Consider the following 21,564-nt stretch of genomic DNA (forward strand, 5'->3'; position numbering starts at 1 on the left):
CTCATAGCTTTGTTACAGGTGAGATCCAGTGATCTCTCTGCATAGAATATTTCCCGGTGGTCTCATAGCTTTGTTACAGGTGAGATCCAGCGAGCTCTCTGCGTAGAATATTTCCCGGTGGTCTCATAGCTTTGTTACAGGTGAGATCCAGCGATCTCTCTGCGTAGAATATTTCCCGGTGGTCTCATAGCTTTGTTACAGGTGAGATCCAGTGATCTCTCTACGTAGAATATTTCCCGGTGGTCTCATAGCTTTGTTACAGGTGAGATCCAGTGATCTCTCTACGTAGAATATTTCCCGGTGGTCTCATAGCTTTGTTACAGGTGAGATCCAGCGAGCTCTCTGTGTAGAATATTTCCCGGTGGTCTCATAGCTTTGTTACAGGTGAGATCCAGTGATCTCTCTACGTAGAATATTTCCCGGTGGTCTCATAGCTTTGTTACAGGTGAGAGCCAGTGATCTCTCTGCGTAGAATATTTCCCGGTGGTCTCATAGCTTTGTTACAGGTGAGATCCAGTGATCTCTCTACGTAGAATATTTCCCGGTGGTCTCATAGCTTTGAGAGCCAGTGAGCTCTCTGCGTAGAATATTTCTCGGTGGTCTCATAGCTTTGTTACAGGTGAGATCCAGTGATCTCTCTACGTAGAATATTTCCCGGTGGTCTCATAGCTTTGTTACAGGTGAGATCCAGTGATCTCTCTACGTAGAATATTTCCCGGTGGTCTCATAGCTTTGTTACAGGTGAGAACCAGTGAGCTCTCTGCGTAGAATATTTCCCGGTGGTCTCATAGCTTTGTTATAGGTGAGATCCAGTGATCTCTCTGCGTAGAATATTTCCCGGTGGTCTCATAGCTTTGTTACAGGTGAGATCCAGTGATCTCTCTACGTAGAATATTTCCCTGTGGTCTCATAGCTTTGTTACAGGTGAGATCCAGTGATCTCTCTGTGTAGAATATTTCCCGGTGGTCTCATAGCTTTGTTACAGGTGAGATCCAGTGAGCTCTCTGTGTAGAATATTTCCCGGTGGTCTCATAGCTTTGTTACAGGTGAGATCCAGCGATCTCTCTGCGTAGAATATTTCCCGGTGGTCTCATAGCTTTGTTACAGGTGAGATCCAGTGATCTCTCTGCATAGAATATTTCCTGGTGGTCTCATAGCTTTGTTACAGGTGAGATCCAGCGAGCTCTCTGCGTAGAATATTTCCGGGTAATTTTCTATTGTAGGAGAAGTTTGGTTCTTTTATTTTAGATCAGAGGTAAGGAGGTTGCAAATTCTTGGCAAGTGCTAACTTTTGGGGTCAAGAGTACAAAGAGAGAACCTCCTCCTTCCAGTGCTAACTACCTGTCATGCTTAAACCATGTAATAGACGAGCCAACAGAAAAATAATGGGTCTCTTAGTTTTCTGTTAGCTTAGGTTTACCACCGCAGTCCCAACCTGTGGGTAAAAAAAATGAAATAGTTGAGCGATCATTTTTCTTAGAGCAGAATTTATATTTTCACCAGTTAATTTGAGCCCTTAATGAAGGACACATGTAGGAGAACTCCATAGAGCTTACCTGACATTCCCGAGAGAGATGACAGCTACGTTTTCCTTTTTCAGTTCAAATCCTTTTAATAAAGAAGAGCTGACAGCTATTCTGAAATTTGGAGCAGAGGATCTTTTCAAAGAACTTGAAGGGGAGGAGTCAGAGCCTCAGGTAATTAACAACGAGGAAAGTGTTTTTGAGATCAGTTATTTTCGAAGCGGATTTGGAGTCTGCGTTACAGGCTTCTAATAGCAGCAGTCACTACTTAAAAGACATAGGTGTGGCTTATTTTGGGTTTGTCTTTTTCTAGTAAAGCTCAAATCTCTTACTCACTTGAATAGGAAACAGTGAGAAAAGCATTTGAGGGTTCTGTCTTTGGTCTTTTTTATTCCAGTTTTATTTTTTGGAATTTCTGAAGTTTCGCCTTATTTATTTGTATAAATAACTGTTTGGAACATCACATATGAACAATTTAACGTTGAGGCTGTAGAAAGAACTTAAAACTGGAACGTCAGGACAAGAGCTGGTTTCTTTGCGCCCTTGTCAGCGTGTGCCTTTTCCCTGAGCTGGGTTACTGTTCTTCTCTAGGAAATGGATATAGATGAGATCCTGCGCTTGGCCGAAACCAGAGAGAACGAAGTGTCGACAAGTGCCACGGACGAGCTCCTGTCCCAGTTTAAGGTGGGAGACCCCGTGCGGGATCCAGCCCTTGGCGTTGATTCCGCCCCAGCGAGAACCGAGGCCTGTGCGTGCCCTCTGGGTGGAAGGCGCCCTGTTCTACCCCGTACAGAACCACTGCCTGTTCTCAGTGTCATTCTCTAGAGTTTCCGGGATGCTCTGAGTGGAGAGTTGTTGGTCCTCCCTGGGCAGGTAACCACCGAGATGGTCCGTCTGCCCAGGGCCAGTGGGGGCAGGAAAAGAGGTCTGTGGAGAGGGCTGAGGACCTGATGTCAGGGGGATAGGCTAGGTGGTGACCCAGGTGGTGTGGAGCTCTGGGGGCCGTGGGGACTTGTGCGAGAGACATGAACAGAATCAGGTGACAAAGAGGGGTCAAGAGTATAAAAACGGAAGGTGATAGGAAGCTTTTGATGACTCAGACGGGTTTGGTTTTTAAGGGTGACTACAGGGTAGTCAGTGGTATCTGGTGTGACCGAATTAAGTGAGATCAGGACCAAGTGCAGAAGCGGGGCCAGCACTGAGCTGGGAAGAAGCTAGAGGAGTGGGGCAGAGGGACTGTGGTTAGAGGGCCAAGCAAGCAAGGGATGGCTTTCTCTCTCTCCCTCCCCCTCCCCCCCTCCCTCCCTCCCTCCCTCCCCCCCTCCCTCCCTCCCTCCCTCCCTCCCTCCCTCCCTCCCTCCCTCCCTCTCCTCTTTTTTTCTTCCTTTCCTTTCGTTTCCTTTCCTTCTTCCCTCCATCCCTTCCTCCCTCCTCTTTTTCCAAGTGAGAGGAGGGGAGATAGACTCTCACAGCAACCCCTATCTGGGGCCATGCTCAGAACCGAGCTATTTTAGCACCTGAGGCAGAGGTTCCACGGAGCCATCCTCAGGGCTGGGCTGACTGCTTAACCCGCCAGCCTCTGGCTGTGGGAGGGGGAGAGAGAGGGGAGGGGTGGAGGGGTGGAGAAGCAGATGGTTACTTTTCTTGTGTGCCTTGACTGGGAATCGAACCCGGGACATCCACACACCAGTCCAGTGCTCTACCACTGAGCCAGCTGGCCAGGGCCAAGGTTTTTCTTTAACATTGTTACTGTGTTTCTAGGTTGAGGAAGGAATTTAAGAAAAGGGAGATATGGAAGGTTCTGAGAAGAGAAGGCACATTGACTCAGAGGGGACTAGAAGGGATGTAATTAAGAGCACAGACAGAGGAGTTGAGTTGGCTTTTGAAAGAAAAGGGAGGTACAGTTAAGGGAGAGGAGATGTGGCAGTTCCTGTTGGTGACCTTCATCACCAGCAGAGTAGTGGGGCGTTTGCTGAGATGTGGCTCAGATCTGGGACAGGCGTGGCTGTGGCCATGGCCAGGGTTGCGGGGAGGAACTTGATAGGGGTTAGAACCGAATTTAGAAAATAGGGCTTCCCATTGGAGCTGGTCAACAGGGTCATGTGAGTCTCTAGCAATCCTTGAGGTCAGAGAAGTCGAATCAGTTGGTACTCCCAGGGTGGGAGGCTGGTTTGCAGGCATGGGGGAGGCAGCGTGGCCAAGGCCTTCTGGTGGTTTCGAGTGAGAACATGGTGGAAGGATTGCCGTGGGCCGGCTCTTGCAGGTCACCCTGGTGGCTGAGTGAGGGGAAACGCGAGGGTTGAGGGGGAAGTGGGTGGAGTGTTTGGGAGGAAGCTGTGTGGGAGGAGGCCAGGGCTGGCACACGGTAAGCCATCTTGGGGGAAGAACAGGAAAGGAGTTGAATGGATGGAAGAGCTCGAGGGTCCGAGTCCCTGTGTCTGAGGACGGAGAGGGATTATTAGTGTTGCACCTGGACCCCACTCCTGTGACCGCTGCTCCTTAAACAGAAGTGATCTCCATGCTGTGTTGGTCAGAGTATCATGAGTTTTTAGATATAAAAATAGAACTGAGTGGAACAGCAAGTTGATGCTTCTCTCTCTCTCCTCCTTACCCCCCTCCTCCTCTTCTCTCCCTCTCTCTCAAATCAATGGGAAAAAAAAAGTTTAGTTAACAAAATGGAATTTTATGTGTGTGTGTGACAGAGAGAGACAGAAGGCTGGCGGGTTAAGCAGTCAGCCCAGCCCTGAGGATGGCTCCGTGGAACCTCTGCCTCAGGTGCTAAAATAGCTCGGTTCTGAGCATGGCCCCAGATAGGGGTTGCTGTGAGAGTCTATCTCCCCTCCTCTCACTTGGAAAAAGAGGAGGGAGGAAGGGATGGAGGGAAGAAGGAAAGGAAACGAAAGGAAAGGAAGAAAAAAAGAGGAGAGGGAGGGAGGGTGGGAGGGAGGGGGAGAGAGGGGGGGGAGAGAGAGTGGGGAGAAAGAGAGAGAGAGAGAGAGAAAAAGCCATCCCTTGTTTGCTTGGCCCTTAGGTCAGAAGTCAGTCTGCTGCTGGTGACTTGCATTTCTTTTGTCTTTTTTTTTTTATTTAAATTAAGTGAGAGGCAGGGAGGCAGAGAGACAGACTCCTGCATGCACCCTGACTGGGATCCACCCACCAAAACTCCTACTGGGTGATGCTCTGACCATCTGGGACTGTTTCTCCGGTGCTCGTCAACCAAGCTATTTTAGTTCCTGAGGCAGAGGCCACAGAGCCATCCTCAGCACCCAGGGTCAACTTGTTTAAACCATTCAAGCCATGGCTGTGGGAGGGGAAGAGAGAGAGAAGGGGGAGTGAGGGTGGAGCAGATGGGTGCTTCTCCTGTGTGCTCTGACTAGGAATCGAACACGGGACTTCCCACATGCTGGGCCAGTGCTCTACCACTGAGCCAACTGGCCAGGGCCAACTCTTACATTTCTAAGGCCCGTTGGGCAAATGTGTTTCAGCACTTGGTCAAACGATTGGACAGATGTAGGTGTCTGCTTACTGTTCCTTTTCTGGAGTTCTTCACTGAACTGATTTCATTTTTCCCCAGTCTTTGTTTTGTTACCCTATTGTAACATGTTGCAAACACCAAACTTTTTTTTTCCCATTGATTTGAGAGAGAGGGAGAGAAGAGGAGGAGGGGGGTAAGGAGGAGAGAGAGAGAAGCATCAACTTGCTGCTCCACTCAGTTCTGTTTAATTGTGCACTCATTGGTTGCTTCTCACATGTGCCCTGACTGGGGATTGAACCTGAGACCTTGGCACGCCAGGACAGTGCTCTATCCACTGAGCCGCAAGGACAGGGCTAGCGAACATTTTTTAAGATATTTAAGATTTCCATTTTCTGCCTGACCAGGTTGTGGCACAGTGAATAGAGCATCGGACTGGGACACATGACCCAGGTTTGAAACCTCGAGGTCTCTAGCTTGAGCGCAGGCTCACCTGGTTTGAGCACAGCTCACCAACTTGAGCCCATGGTCTCCAGCTTGAGCAAGGGGCCACTCGGTTTGCTGTAGCCCCCCCATCAAGGCGCATGTGAGAAAACAATCACTGAACAACTAAGGTGCCACAACGAAGAATTGATGCTTCTCATCTCTCTCCCTTTGTCCCTATCTGTCCCTCTTTCTGTCTCTCTCTGTCACACACACACATAAAATTCCATTTTGTTAAATAAGGATAAGCAACACTTATAGAACTCTTTCTCTACTTTAAGTGCTGTTTTAAATGCCTCGCATATATTAACTCTTTTGGTCCTTACAACAGTGGCTGTGTTGTCTTCATTTACAGATAAGGAATGTAAGGCACAGGGGCCAAGTAGGTTTCCTAAGGTCACACGCACAGCACATGCAGTTGAGATGACATCCTAGGCAAGTGGTCTGACCTACAGAGTCTGGCCCTTAACCCCTGCGGCACCCTGGGGACAGTTCCATTCCCAGCTGCGTGAACCACTAACATGCATGTATGCAATATTGGTACATATTTATAACAATTGATGTCATTTTCATTGGGCCATTTTAAGAGTCAGATCTAAAGAATTCCAGACAGTGCTTAACTTAAAGACATAGGTCAGACGATTCCTTCTACAGTATATATAAAACAGAGAAAGGCCACATTTTTAATCTCAGAAATTACATCTGTTTGTCTTGGGATTTTAAAAATCTGATTGTGACGATCGTAGTATCTATGTTGGAAGTTAGAGTTAAATTCTGCCAGAAGTCATCAAGTTCTGACTTCACAGTCAGCTCCAAGTGGTTTTGGGGAATGGAACACCCCAAAGCTCTTCTGTATTTTTGTTACAGTCTCTGCTGTAGCTGCCAGGTGGAGGTGGGAAGGGGGAGAGAGTGCGGCCGGGGCTGGTGGACGTTTCTGTGTGGCCAGGGTCCGAGTGTGTGGTGCACACACGGGGGTGGTTTTCCGTCTGGGACACATGTTGTTTTCAGTACAGATAGATAGCAGATACTAAATATTTGCTGCAGAGTAAAGACTCACCTAGCTTTGTTTGAATTTTTTGCATTTTATGTTCTCATTTTCAGTCCTAAGACTGACGTGGACTTGTGAGCGTATGAATTATTATATACCTTTAGCTTCTGTACTTTTGATAAAAGGAGTAAGGGAACTAGTTGGCTAAATAAAGGCTAGTGCTTTGAGTTATGCATTGTTTCAAGTGAACTCTATTTAGCAGCAATTTATTATCTATAGAACTGTAAACTCATAGTGGATTAGCATTAGGTGTTGGGGATTTGTAATCCGACTAAATCTAAAATTTTTAGTTGGCATTCTGTTATTAGAAAATGCGTAGAATTTATTAGGGTGACATTGATCACGTTATACAGGTTTCAGGTGTACAGTTCTAGAATACATCATCTGTATTAACATATTTTAGTAAAACTTATAAGACAATTTACATATTTATATCTGTTCCCCTGCTTTTCAGTCAAGTTTCGGATGCACTGGGGGATAGGGAGCGATCAGTAGAAAACCGATCGCTGTTTGATTATGTCCTGTCACAGGACGGCCTGCGTCACTCACAGTGCCTCACCTGGATGAAGCCGCTGTGGGAGTCGGCGGGATTAGGGAAACAGGACTCCTCAGCTGTCCCTCTGTGCTCAGGTGGCCAACTTTGCGACCATGGAGGACGAGGAGGAGCTGGAGGAGCGTCCGCACAGGGACTGGGACGAGATCATCCCCGAGGAGCAGAGGAAGAGGGTCGAGGAGGAGGAGCGGCAGAAGGAGCTGGAAGAAATCTACATGTTGCCTCGAATTCGGAGTTCCACCAAAAAGGTGAGGCGACCGAGGGAGATGAGAGACGGGGACCTCCCTCCCTGGCTCTGCCGGTGCAGAAGTGCCAGTTGTTCAAGGGATGGGCCTGGCTCTGCCGGTGCAGAAGTGCCAGTTGTTCAAGGAATGGGCCTGGCTTTGCCGCCCCGACCTGGAGGCTCCGAGGCAGAGTCCTGGGGCCCCGGGCAGGGGAGCAGGGGCCACCCCGGGGCTCACGAACGCACTGGGAGGTGTTCCCGCTCTGCGCGCGGCTCTGTGTCAGGGGGCGGGCGGGGGCTGGAGTCGGACTGGCCTTCGCGTTTTGCCGTTGCAGTTAGAACCAGTAACCCTGGTGGTTTGATTCCAACTGCCAAACCTCATTTCGCCTTTTGTGCCCGTTTGTGTCGCTCGTTGCAAATACTTGTAAGAGGTTGTAGAGCTGTACTTCTCAGCTTACGAAGCTATCGGATTGGATTTTTGCAACATCATGGGAGTAGATGGGTTGCTCTCCAGGTTGTTGGCTACAGCAGACTTGAGTTTGCCCAAGATCTTAGTAAATCAGCATTAGCTAAAAATAGTAGCTTCTGTTTACTGAGCATGCACTGTGTACCAGGCATAAGCTAGTGCATTTACACTTATCGATTCACTAATCCTTAAGGAAACCCTGATCACAGGTGCCGTTATCTCCATTTTACAAATAGCAAACAAGGAACTTGTCCAAAGGAGCCCACGTCAACCACAGTCCGAACACTTCCATTCCTGTCTGCTTCTGAGGTTACAGTTACAGACGTCACACCTCTCTGGAAACGGGACTGTCCCCCTCAGGGCTTCTATAGACGTCACACCTCTCTGGGACTGGGACTGTCCCCCTCAGGGCTTCTATAGACGTCACACCTCTCTGGGACTGGGACTGTCCCCCTCAGGCTTCTATAGACGTCACACCTCTCTGGACACAGACTGTCCCCCTCAGGGCTTCTATAGACGTCACACCTCTCTGGAAACAGGACTGTCCCCCTCAGGGCTTCTATAGACGTCACACCTCTCTGGGACTGGGACTGTCCCCCTCAGGGCTTCTATAGACGTCACACCTCTCTGGGAACAGACTGTCCCCCTCAGGGCTTCTATAGACGTCACACCTCTCTGGAAACAGGACTGTCCCCCTCAGGGCTTCTGTAGACGTCACACCTCTCTGGGACCGGGACTGTCCCCCTCAGGGCTTCTATAGACGTCACACCTCTCTGGGACCGGGACTGTCCCCCTCAGGGCTTCTATAGACGTCACACCTCTCTGGACACAGACTGTCCGCCTCAGGGCTTCTATAGACGTCACACCTCTCTGGGAACAGACTGTCCCCCTCAGGACTTCTATAGACGTCACACCTCTCTGGAAATGGGACTGTCCCCCTCAGGGCTTCTATAGATGTCACACCTCTCTGGAAATGGGACTGTCCCCCTCAGGGCTTCTATAGACGTCACACCTCTCTGGGAACAGACTGTCCCCCTCAGGACTTCTATAGACTTCACACCTCTCTGGACACAGACTGTCCCCCTCAGGGCTTCTATAGACGTCACACCTCTCTGGAAACGGGACTGTCCCCCTCAGGGCTGCTATAGACGTCACACCTCTCTGGGACCGGGACTGTCTCTGGACACAGACTGTCCGCCTCAGGGCTTCTATAGACGTCACACCTCTCTGGACACAGACTGTCCCCCTCAGGGCTTCTATAGACGTCACACCTCTCTGGGAACAGACTGTCCCCCTCAGGACTTCTATAGACGTCACACCTCTCTGGAAATGGGACTGTCCCCCTCAGGGCTTCTATAGATGTCACACCTCTCTGGAAATGGGACTGTCCCCCTCAGGGCTTCTATAGACGTCACACCTCTCTGGGAACAGACTGTCCCCCTCAGGACTTCTATAGACTTCACACCTCTCTGGGACCGGGACTGTCCCCCTTGGGGCTTCTATAGACGTCACACCTCTCTGGGACCGGGACTGTCCCCCTCAGGGCTTCTATAGACGTCACACCTCTCTGGAAACGGGACTGTCCCCCTCAGGGCTGCTATAGACATCACACCTCTCTGGGACCGGGACTGTCCCCCTCAGGGCCTCTATAGACGTCACACCTCTCTGGAAACGGGACTGTCCCCCTCAGGACTTCTATAGACGTCACACCTCTCTGGAAACGGGACTGTCCTCCTCAGGGCTTCTATAGACATCACACCTCTCTGGGAACAGACTGTCCCCCTCAGGACTTCTATAGACGTCACACCTCTCTGGGACCGGGACTGTCCCCCTCAGGGCTTCTGTAGACATCACACCTCTCTGGAAACAGACTGTCCCCCTCAGGGCTTCTATAGACGTCACACCTCTCTGGAAACAGACTGTCCCCCTCAGGACTTCTATAGACGTCACACCTCTCTGGAAACAGACTGTCCCCCTCAGGGCTTCTATAGACGTCACACCTCTCTGGAAACAGACTGTCCCCCTCAGGACTTCTATAGACGTCACACCTCTCTGGAAACTGGACTGTCCCCCTCAGGGCTTCTATAGACGTCACACCTCTCTGGAAACAGACTGTCCTCCTCGGGGCTTCTATAGACGTCACACCTGTCTGGGACCGGGACTGTCCCCCTCAGGGCTTCTATAGACGTCACACCTCTCTGGGACCGGGACTGTCCTCCTCAGGGCTTCTATAGACGTCACACCTCTCTGGAAACTGGACTGTCCCCCTCAGGGCTGCTATAGACGTCACACCTCTCTGGGACCGGGACTGTCCCCCTCAGGGCTTCTATAGACATCACACCTCTCTGGAAACAGACTGTCCCCCTCAGGGCTTCTATAGACGTCACACCTCTCTGGAAACAGACTGTCCCCCTCAGGACTTCTATAGACGTCACACCTCTCTGGAAACAGACTGTCCCCCTCAGGGCTTCTATAGACGTCACACCTCTCTGGAAACAGACTGTCCCCCTCAGGACTTCTATAGACGTCACACCTCTCTGGAAACTGGACTGTCCCCCTCAGGGCTTCTATAGACGTCACACCTCTCTGGAAACAGACTGTCCTCCTCGGGGCTTCTATAGACGTCACACCTGTCTGGGAACAGACTGTCCCCCTCAGGGCTTCTATAGACGTCACACCTCTCTGGAAACGGGACTGTCCCCCTCGGGGCTTCTATAGACGTCACACCTCTCTGGACACAGACTGTCCCCCTCAGGGCTTCTATAGACGTCACACCTCTCTGGGAACAGACTGTCCCCCTCAGGACTTCTATAGACATCACACCTCTCTGGGACCGGGACTGTCCCCCTCAGGGCTTCTATAGACGTCACACCTCTCTGGAAACAGACTGTCCTCCTCGGGGCTTCTATAGACGTCACACCTGTCTGGGACCGGGACTGTCCTCCTCAGGGCTTCTATAGACGTCACACCTCTCTGGAAACAGACTGTCCCCCTCAGGGCTTCTATAGACGTCACACCTCTCTGGAAATGGGACTGTCCCCCTCAGGGCTTCTATAGACGTCACACCTCTCTGGGACCGGGACTGTCCCCCTCAGGGCTTCTATAGACGTCACACCTCTCTGGGACTGGGACTGTCCCCCTCAGGGCTTCTATAGACGTCACACCTCTCTGGGACCGGGACTGTCCCCCTCAGGGCTTCTATAGACGTCACACCTCTCTGGAAACAGACTGTCCTCCTCGGGGCTTCTATAGACGTCACACCTGTCTGGGAACAGACTGTCCCCCTCAGGGCTTCTATAGACGTCACACCTCTCTGGGAACAGACTGTCCCCCTCAGGGCTTCTATAGACGTCACACCTCTCTGGGAACGGGACTGTCCCCCTCAGGGCTTCTATAGACGTCACACCTCTCTGGGACCGGGACTGTCCCCCTCAGGGCTTCTATAGACGTCACACCTCTCTGGGACCGGGACTGTCCCCCTCAGGGCTTCTATAGACGTCACACCTCTCTGGGACCGGGACTGTCCCCCTCAGGGCTTCTATAGACGTCACACCTCTCTGGAAACAGACTGTCCTCCTCGGGGCTTCTATAGACGTCACACCTGTCTGGGAACAGACTGTCCCCCTCAGGGCTTCTATAGACGTCACACCTCTCTGGGAACAGACTGTCCCCCTCAGGGCTTCTATAGACGTCACACCTCTCTGGAAACGGGACTGTCCCCCTCAGGGCTTCTATAGACGTCACACCTCTCTGGGACCGGGACTGTCCCCCTCAGGGCTTCTATAGACGTCACACCTCTCTGGGACCGGGACTGTCCCCCTCAGGGCTTCTATAGACGTCACACCTCTCTGGGACCGGGACTGTCCCCCTCAGGGCTTCTATAGACGTCACACCTCTCTGGGACCGGGACTGTCCCCCTCAGGGCTTCTATAGACGTCACACCTCTCTGGAAACAGACTGTCCTCCTCGGGGCTTCTATAGACGTCACACCTCTCTGGGACCGGGACTGTCCTCCTCAGGGTTTCTATAGACGTCACACCTCTCTGGGAACAGACTGTCCCCCTCACGGCTTCTATAGACGTCACACCTCTCTGGAAACTGGACTGTCCCCCTCAGGGCTGCTTTAGACGTCACACCTCTCTGGGACCGGGACTGTCCCCCTCAGGGCTTCTATAGACGTCACACCTCTCTGGAAACAGACTGTCCCCCTCAGGACTTCTATAGACGTCACACCTCTCTGGACACAGACTGTCCCCCTCAGGACTTCTATAGACGTCACACCTCTCTGGAAACAGACTGTCCTCCTCGGGGCTTCTATAGACGTCACACCTGTCTGGACACAGACTGTCCCCCTCAGGACTTCTATAGACGTCACACCTCTCTGGACACAGACTGTCCCCCTCAGGGCTTCTATAGACGTCACACCTCTCTGGAAACTGGACTGTCCCCCTCAGGGCTGCTATAGACGTCACACCTCTCTGGGACCGGGACTGTCCCCCTCAGGGCTTCTATAGACGTCACACCTCTCTGGAAACAGACTGTCCCCCTCAGGACTTCTATAGACTTCACACCTCTCTGGGACCGGGACTGTCCCCCTCAGGGCTTCTATAGACGTCACACCTCTCTGGACACAGACTGTCCCCCTCAGGGCTTCTATAGACGTCACACCTCTCTGGAAACAGACTGTCCCCCTCAGGGCTTCTATAGACGTCACACCTCTCTGGGACCGGGACTGTCCCCCTCAGGGCTTCTATAGACGTCACACCTCTCTGGGACCGGGACTGTCCCCCTCAGGGCTTCTATAGACGTCACACCTCTCTGGGACCGGGACTGTCCCCCTCAGGGCTTCTATAGACGTCACACCTCTCTGGAAACAGACTGTCCCCCTCAGGACTTCTATAGACGTCACACCTCTCTGGGACCGGGACTGTCCCCCTCAGGGCTTCTATAGACGTCACACCTCTCTGGAAACAGACTGTCCCCCTCAGGGCTTCTATAGACGTCACACCTCTCTGGGACTGGGACTGTCCCCCTCAGGGCTTCTATAGACGTCACACCTCTCTGGGACCGGGACTGTCCCCCTCAGGGCTTCTATAGACGTCACACCTCTCTGGAAACAGACTGTCCCCCTCAGGGCTTCTATAGACGTCACACCTCTCTGGAAACGGGACTGTCCCCCTCAGGGCTTCTATAGACGTCACACCTCTCTGGGACCGGGACTGTCCCCCTCAGGGCTTCTATAGACGTCACACCTCTCTGGGACCGGGACTGTCCCCCCCTCAGGGCTTCTATAGACGTCACACCTCTCTGGGACCAGGACTGTCCCCCTCAGGGCTTCTATAGACGTCACACCTCTCTGGGACCGGGACTGTCCCCCCCTCAGGGCTTCTATAGACGTCACACCTCTCTGGGACCGGGACTGTCCCCCTCAGGGCTTCTATAGACGTCACACCTCTCTGGGACCGGGACTGTCCCCCTCAGGGCTTCTATAGACGTCACACCTCTCTGGGACTGGGACTGTCCCCCTCAGGGCTTCTATAGACGTCACACCTCTCTGGAAACAGACTGTCCCCCTCAGGACTTCTATAGACGTCACACCTCTCTGGAAACGGGACTGTCCCCCTCAGGGCTTCTATAGACGTCACACCTCTCTGGGACCGGGACTGTCCTCCTCAGGGCTTCCTTTGTTCCTTGACGGCCGCCCCCTTGTTTTTCAAAGGAAAATGGACTCGTCTGATGTGCAGGCAGCTCTGAGTCCCAGAGAACCCAGAGGGGCTGGTCTTGGTCCTTAGACCCTGGGCCAGCACTCGCTAAAGGGTGGTTCTGCTGTTTCAGGCTCAGACAAATGACAGTGACTCTGACACCGAGTCTAAGAGGCAGGCCCAGCGGTCGTCGGCCTCCGAGAGCGAGACAGACGACTCCGACGATGACAAGAAGCCCAAGCGGAGAGGGCGCCCCCGGAGCGTGCGCAAGGACCTCGTGGAGGGTTTCACGGATGCCGAGATCCGCAGGTCGGTGGGGGCGCCCGTGCGTGGCCTTGTCGCATGAGCGTGCTGTCCGCCTGGGAGGGCAGGGGAGACGGAGTCGTGCACGTGCCAGAACTGCTGCTCCGTCCCGATTCCATTGTGAAGGAAATCCCCAAAGCCATCATTTCAGGTGTAAATGCCTCGCTGTACATCAGGGAGGAAATGCAGCGTGGAGTAACCCCCAGGCCCCCTTCCTCACGTGGCACCATCCCGATCATCGTGCCCCCACCACTGCTTGCAGGTTCCTTCTCAGCGGCTGTCCCATCCATGCCCCTTTTCTCCAGTCCCCGTGCCCTCCCTGTTCAGCTTTCCTCCTGTCCTGTCTCTTCCTACACTGTGACCTGTCAGCTCATCCTAGTGATTGGCTTGTCATGTCACAGTGAGGCCCTTGCTGTATTGTGACCTCTTGCGTCCGCCTGACAGTGTCGTGGTTAGCAGCAGGGAGGGAGCAGGTGTTTCACTGACTGGCAGGCTGTGTGGTTTAGGGTGGCGACTTGCAGGAGAAGGGTAGGTTGGGTTTTTGGTTGGAGATACGGTTGGGCAGGAGTCAGCCCAGTTTCCAAAATAGTTTTACCTAAGAAGCTTTAAATCATATATTTATTTTACATTGTCTCATTCCCAAAATATATATTTGAGGCAGCCCTAAAAATCATATGGTTGTATTATTGACCAGAAAATAATGAAAAATATAATAGTATGGAATTGAAAGTAATGTCGTAGACTGGGTGGACCAGTTGTCTACTTGGGGATTTCTTTCTTCAGAGTGGCAGGGATGTGACTGAGTCGTGTCTTGCATAAACTTGCCCCTTTGACACTGGGTAACATTGGGGTTAAGTCCCTGCTGTCATGGACGTTCCTGAGCGGTTTCATGATCAGAGAGTAAAGGGGAGCTTCAGTTTGACTAGATTTCCAGCACTTAGTATTGTGGTTGGCCATTTGCGGAAGCGTTCAGCGTCCGTTCCTTCAGTGCCAGTTGAACAGACTGGGCCCAGTCTGTGTTACCCAGTTGCAGGGCTCACATTTAATGCAGGACGCATTTGCATTCCCGTCGGTAAAGTCAGTGTTTCTTAATGCGTTTCATTAATCTTTTTCTTAGGTTCATCAAAGCGTATAAGAAGTTTGGCCTCCCCCTTGAACGGTAAGCGTGGTAACAGTTCCTTAGCTGCCTCTCTTTTCCTTTTATTGTGTAGCAGTTTCTTTTTTTATTTTCTTTTTTCTTTTGTTTGGTACTGTTGCCATTTAAGGTCTGGCACCTTATGAGAAGCCTGAGTTTTAGACGTTAATGTGTTCCCACGCTCTTTAAGACTTCGAGGTCGGCAGAGCGCGTAGAAGTCACTGGACGTTGCCTGTGGGAATGTGTGTTGAGGGAAAAGTGGCTGGAGAAGGAAGCCCAGGGGGCGGAAGAGGCAGCGCGGTGCCGTGCTGGCGCTGGGCCCTCGCCTGCTCCTGTTCTCAGCCCGTTGAGTTAACCGACTGCTGGACTATTGCCTTTTTTTCTTTTTTTTTCTTTTTAAATTCAGTGAGCGGAGGGGAGGCAGAGACAGACTCCCGCCTGCACCCCAACCAGGATCCACCTGGCAAGCCACTAGGGGGCTGGGGCAGTGCTCTGTTGCTTAGCAACTGAACTGTTTCTCAATGTCTGAGGTAGAGCCATCCTCAGTGCCTGGGGCCAGCTTGCTACAATGGAGCCATGGCTGCAGGAGGCGAAGAGAGAGAGAGACAGAGAGAGAGAAGGAAGAAGGGGAGGGGTGGAGAAGCAGATGAGCGCTTCTCCTATGTGTCCTGGCCGGGCATCGAACCCAGGACATCCACACTTCGGGCTGATTGATGCTCTACCACTGAGCCAACTGCCTGGGGCCTGAACCCTTGCCTTTTGAAATGCCTTTATGGACTCTTCTAAGGCACAGTTCTCTATGATAGAAAGTGAGTAATTTAGCCCTCAGTGTCGCAGGGATCTTGTCAGTTAAGGAATGTCGAGAACAGTGTCCCTGCAGGAGCAAGCTCTTAGGAGAGCAGCGGTACTTCAGGTGACAACAGAAGAGTGGGCTCAGGGCCCTGACGTGTCCCCACTTTGGTCTGCCCTCAGGCTGGAGTGCATCGCGCGCGATGCCGAGCTGGTGGACAAGTCCGTGGCGGACCTGAAGCGCCTGGGCGAACTGATCCACAACAGCTGCGTGTCCGCGATGCAGGAGTACGAGGAGCAGCTCAAGGAGAATGCCAGCGAGGGTAAGTCCCGAGCGGACCCGGCACCGGCACCGGGCTGTGCCTGCTGCTGTTCGACTGCTCACAGGAGAGGGGACTCGTCTCCCATGCCTGCCTGTTCCCGTGAGGTGCATTGTCTTCTGCCTTTTGCGAGGTCAGTGTTGTGAGATTTCCAAAGCTTTCTCACAGACGAAGTCAATTTGCAGAAGATGCAGAGTGATGGATAGGACGAGTGGTTTCTTTGTGTTGTTGTGAGAAGACTAAATTGGTTCGATGTCAAGACCTGAAAGGGCAAAGCTGAGCAGGCGCGTCTGTTGTGGCTGTAATGAGGACGTCACAGGCTCAGGGATTATCTTGGACATACATATGTATCTATAATTCTGTTGTTGTGAAGAACTTAAAGGGGTTAGAGAGTTAAGTAGAGTAAAATACTGGATGAACGTTGTGACCATTATTGTTACAAAGATTGTCACAGCACTGAATTCAGTGTAACTGGGTTTGACCTATAGTCTTTTCTTACCAGAAAGTGTCTCTGCCTGTCCTCTCGGAGCGGGTGTGGGGGGCGTTGTGATGGGACGGCCCCCTCCCTTACCGTGAAGGGACGCTCGCGCGGGGGAACCTCGGACAGAGACAGGGTGCCGCTGTTTCCGGTTCACTGAGCTGTGGTGTATTTGTTCTGGTTCCCCTGTCTTCCATGGCCTGTCCCTCCTCACCAGAGGCCGTGTGGCTGGGGTCGGTGCCCCGGCCCTGGAGGCAGCCTGTTTGCCTGGAGTCCCGCTTCTAGCGTTTCCCGGCTGCAGGACCTGGGACAGGGCAGCCCTCAATGGTCCCAGCGGGGCAGGGGCAGGAGAAGCTGCCTCACGGGGCTGGGCTGTTACTCGAGGAATTCCACGAGGAATTCCACGCTTGTCAGTGCTCAGCTTGGGGTCGGGCCTGCGGTGCTCGCCGTTTCCATTCAATAAAGAAGTGTTTGTGTTCTGGGATTTTTTTTCCCAAGGGTATGAGTGAAGTAATAAAAAATTTAAATATAGTAAAAGTTTTAAGATGTAACTTTTTATTTTATGGAAAACAAATGTCAGTAACTTGAACAGGTTTGGACAGTGATCCAAATGGGTTCTTTTATCACACACAGAATACGTCCTAGAAGTAACCCTTACGGTCACAGTGTTTTTCTCTGTTCCCAGGGCATGAGGGAATTCACTGTTATTCCCCCCCCCCCCCCATCATACCTCTGTGATTTCATTTACTGCTGATACACTTGGGGTTTTTCCTAGTATATCCAGTTTTATTTTTTTTCTGTGTGGCTGCCTATAAGTCTCAGCACCATTCATGGAAAATGGTTCATTTTGGCCAGTTGGCTCAGTGGATAGAGCGTTGGCCGTGTGTGCAGAAGGCCTAGGTTTGATCTCTGGTCAGGGCACATAGGAGAAGCAACCATTTGCCTATCTTTCCTCTCTCATCCTCTTCTCTCTCTCTCTCTTTCTCTCTCTCTCTCTCTCTCTCTCTCTCTCACTTTCTCTCCCTTCCCCCCATCCACTCCTGCAGCCAGTGCCTCAGTTGGTCCAAGCATGGGCCTCAGGCACTGAGGATAGCTCAGTTGATTTGAGCATCAGTCTCCGAGGGGGGTTGCCAGGTAGATTTTGGTTGGGGTGCATGTGGGAGTTTGTCTCTCTCCCCTCCCCTTTCTCCTTTCCTACCCCGCTTCATAATCCATATGGACGTGTAATGTTCGTGTCCTACGAATGGACATTCAGCATTCCAAATTCTTGCTTTACTGTCTTGTGCTGAAGAATCGTGTTGTATGTATCCCATTTTGCACCATTCCCTCCCACGTGATTGAATGAAAGTCTGTTCTTAGTCTTCATTAATACAATATTTTCTAAATTTTTTCCCCAACCTGATAGGGTAAAAATGGCATGCGTATATATTCAATTGCATTTCTGTTATGACAAGTGAGGCTGAATGTTTTTCATATGTTTAGGAACCTCTTAAATTTCCTTTTTTGCAAATTGGATCTTTATCCTTCGTCTATTTTTTTATTGTCTTCCAGGAAACAGACCCAGCGAGGATAATGGCTGAAAGTGAGAAGGAAGAAGGATAGTTTGTGCAGATTTGGGAATAAATCCCAGATTTCTCATTTTCAGAGCAGGGCCTGTTCCATTTTACTGACTTCTGTTCTTCTCCCATCAGTGTCGTTGGGAGTAGCACTTGCAGGTGAACTTCTAGTGGATTCCAGGAGAATCCCTAAGTAAACATCTATAATTGTAGAGCCATTTCATCTACTTACACATTTTTATAAAATGAGATCTTTTCTCACACTCTGAGCTATCTTTCTTCTCAGACAAGCGACGTTCTCATGGATTTAAATGTGGACTCTGGTTCCAGTTGATGGGTTTTTACTTTTTCTTATAGGATGTTTTAGTTGGAAACGAAGGTTAGGGTAACCTTTCCATAACATCTTTTGTTCATTTCAAATGCATTAGGTTTTGACTTGATCTTGTGCATTTTTTAAAGATTACCTTTATTTTTTTTAAAAAATTTTATTTAATTAATTGTGTTTACATAGATTCTAGGGTCACCCCGAATGCATCCCCCCTCCCCCCAATTCCCCTCAACATCTACCTTGCCCCCCTCCCTACAGCGCCCTCCCCCCTTCCCATCAGGTGTATCCCATCCTATCATCCCCTTTCCCTCTGTCCTCTTTTCCTCTGGTCCCTGTGATCCCTCCTCTGTCTCAGTTCCGTTCCTCAGTTCTCATTATTCCTTGGATTCCTCAAATGAGTGAGGTCATATGACATTTTTCTTTCTCTGCCTGGCTTATTTCACTCAACATAATAGTTTCCAGGTTCCTCCATATTGTTGCAAAAGTTACTATTTCCTTCTTTTTCATGGCCCCACAGTATTCCTTAGTATATATATGTACCACTGCTTTTTAATCCACTCGTCCACTGACGGACACTTGGGCTGTTTCCAGATCTTCGCTATTGTGAACAATGCTGCCATAAACATGGGGGTGCATTTCTTTTTTTCAGTCGGTGATATGGTGTCCTTGGGGTATATTCCTATAAGTGGAATGGCTGGGTCAAAGGGCAGTTCCATTTCTAATTTCTTGAGGAATCTCCATACTGTTTTCCACAGTGGCTGCACCAGTCTGCATTCCCACCAGCAGTGCAGGAGGGTTCCCCTTCCTCCACATCCTCACCAGCACCTGTCGTGTGTTGTTTTGTCAATGAGCGCCATTCTGACTGGTGTGAGGTGGTATCTCATTGTGGTTTTAATTGCATTTCTCTAAAGATTAGTGATGTTGAACATTTTTTCATTTGTCTATTGGCCATCTGTATGTCCTCTTTGGAGAAGTGTCTATTCATTTCTTGTGCCCATTATTTGATTGGAATGTTTGTCTTCCTGGTGTTGAGTTTTACAAGTTCTTTTTTTTTTTTTTGTATTTTTCCGAAGCTGGAAATGGGGATGCAGTCAGACAGACTCCTGCATGCGCCCGACCGGGATCCACCCGGCATGCCCACCAGGGGGCGATGCTCTGCCCATCTTGGGGCGTTGCTCTGCAGCAATCAGAGCCATTCCAGCGCTTGAGGCAGAGGCCACAGAGCCAACCTCAGTGCCCGGGCAAACTTTGCTCCAGTGGAGCCTTGGCTGCGGGAAGGGAAAACAAGAGACAGAGAGGAAGGAGAGGATGAGAGGTGGAGAAGCAGATGGTCATTTCTCCTGTGTGCCCTGGCCGGAAATCGAACCTGGGACTCCCGCACACCAGGCCGATGCTCTACCACTGAGCCAACTGGCCAGGGCTACAAGTTCTTTATAAATTTTGGTTATTAATCCCTTATCAGATGTATTGTCGAATATGTTCTCCCATTGTGTGGTTTGTCTTTTTATTCTGTTCATATTGTCTTTAGCTGTGCAAAAGCTTTTTAGTTTGATATAGTTTTATTTGTTTATCCTGTCTTTTATTTCATTTGCCTGTGGAGATAAATCAGCAAATATATTGCTGCGATAGATGTCGGTGAGCTTACTGCCTAAGTTTTCTTCTACGATACTTATGGTTTCATGATTTACATTTAAGTCCTTTAACCATTTTGAGTTTAATTTTGTGCATGGTGTAAGTTGGTGGTCTAGTTTCATTTTTTTGCAGGTAGCTGTCCAGTTTTCCCAATACCATTTGTTAAAGAGACTATCTTTACTCCACTGTATGTTCTTACCTCCTTTGTCAAATATCAATTGTCCATAAAGATGGTGGGTTTATTTCTGGGTTCTCTGTTCTGTTCCATTGATCTATATGTCTGTTCTTATGCCAGTACCAAGCTGTTTTGAGTACAATGGCCTCGTAGTATAACTTGATATCAGGAAGTGTGATACCTCCCACTTTATTCTTTTTCAAGATTGCTGAGGCTATTCGTGTTCTTTTTTGATTCCATATAAACTTTTAGAATATGTGTTCTATATCTTTGAAGTATGTCATTGGTATTTTAATTGGTATTGCATTGAATTTATAAATTGTTTTGAATAATATAGACATTTTAATTGTTTATTCTTCCTAACCATGAGCACGGTATATGCTTCCAGTTGTTTGTGTCTTCCTTGATTTCTTTTATCAATGTTTTATAATTTTCTGAGTACAAGTCTGGAACCTCCTTGGTTAAATTTATTCCTAGGTACTTTATTTTTTTGGTTGCGATAGTGAAGGGGATTGTTTCCTTAATTTCTCTTTCTGACAGTTCATTGTTCGTGTATAAAAATGCCTGATTTCTGTGTATTAATTTTATATCCTGCCACCTTGCTGAATTCGTTTATTAGGTCTAGTAGTTTTTTTGACTGAGACTTTCGGGTTTTCTATATACAGTATCATATCATCTGCAAATAATGATAGTTTTACTTCTTCTTTTCCAATTTGGATGTCTTTTATTTCTTCTTGTCTGATTGCTGTAGCTAGGACTTCCAGTACTATGTTGAATAAGAGTGGTGAAAGGGGGCACCCCTACCTTGTTCCTGATTTTAGGGGAATTGCTTTTAATTTTTGTCCATTAATTATAATGTTGGCTGTGGGTTTGTCATAAATGGCCTTTATCATGTTGAGGTATGTTCTGTGTATTCCCACTTTGCTAACAGTTTTGATCTTAAGTGGGTGCTGGATTTTATCAAATGCTTTTTCTGCATCTATTGAAATTATCATGTGGTTTTTCTCCTTCCTTTTGTTTATGTGGTGAATCACATTAATTGATTTACGAATGTTGTACCATCCTTGCCTCCCCAGAATAAATCCCACTTCATCATAATGTATGATTTTTTTCATGTATTGCTGGATCTGGTTTGCTAATATTTTGTTGAGGATTTTATCATCTAAATTCATCAGATATATTGGCCTATGATTTTCTTTCTTTGTGTTGTCTTTGCCTGGTTTTGGAATCAGAATTATTCTCGCCTCATAAAAGGAACTTGAAAGTGTTCCTTCCTCCTGAATTTTTTGACATAGCTTGAGAAGGATAGGAGTTAGTTGTTCTTTGAATATGTGGTAGAATTCACCAGTGAAACCATCGGGCCCAGGAGTTTTGTTTT

General features: G+C 49.6%; 1 protein-coding gene across 3 annotated transcripts in view; it reads left to right on the top strand.

Moving 5' to 3' along the window:
* Nucleotides 1-21,564, top strand: part of CHD2 (chromodomain helicase DNA binding protein 2) — a 138,740-nt gene that overhangs the window by 79,616 nt on the left and 37,560 nt on the right. For all 3 annotated transcript variants that reach the window (XM_066355656.1, XM_066355657.1, XM_066355658.1), the window contains 6 exons: nt 1,601-1,697; nt 2,115-2,207; nt 7,157-7,327; nt 13,604-13,779; nt 14,891-14,932; nt 15,881-16,020. In XM_066355656.1, coding sequence (XP_066211753.1) covers nt 1,601-1,697; nt 2,115-2,207; nt 7,157-7,327; nt 13,604-13,779; nt 14,891-14,932; nt 15,881-16,020 — 719 coding nt within the window. The remainder of the gene's footprint in view (nt 1-1,600; nt 1,698-2,114; nt 2,208-7,156; nt 7,328-13,603; nt 13,780-14,890; nt 14,933-15,880; nt 16,021-21,564) is intronic.

This window comes from Saccopteryx leptura, chromosome 13 (assembly GCF_036850995.1).
Source record: "Saccopteryx leptura isolate mSacLep1 chromosome 13, mSacLep1_pri_phased_curated, whole genome shotgun sequence".
Taxonomy (NCBI): domain Eukaryota; kingdom Metazoa; phylum Chordata; class Mammalia; order Chiroptera; family Emballonuridae; genus Saccopteryx; species Saccopteryx leptura.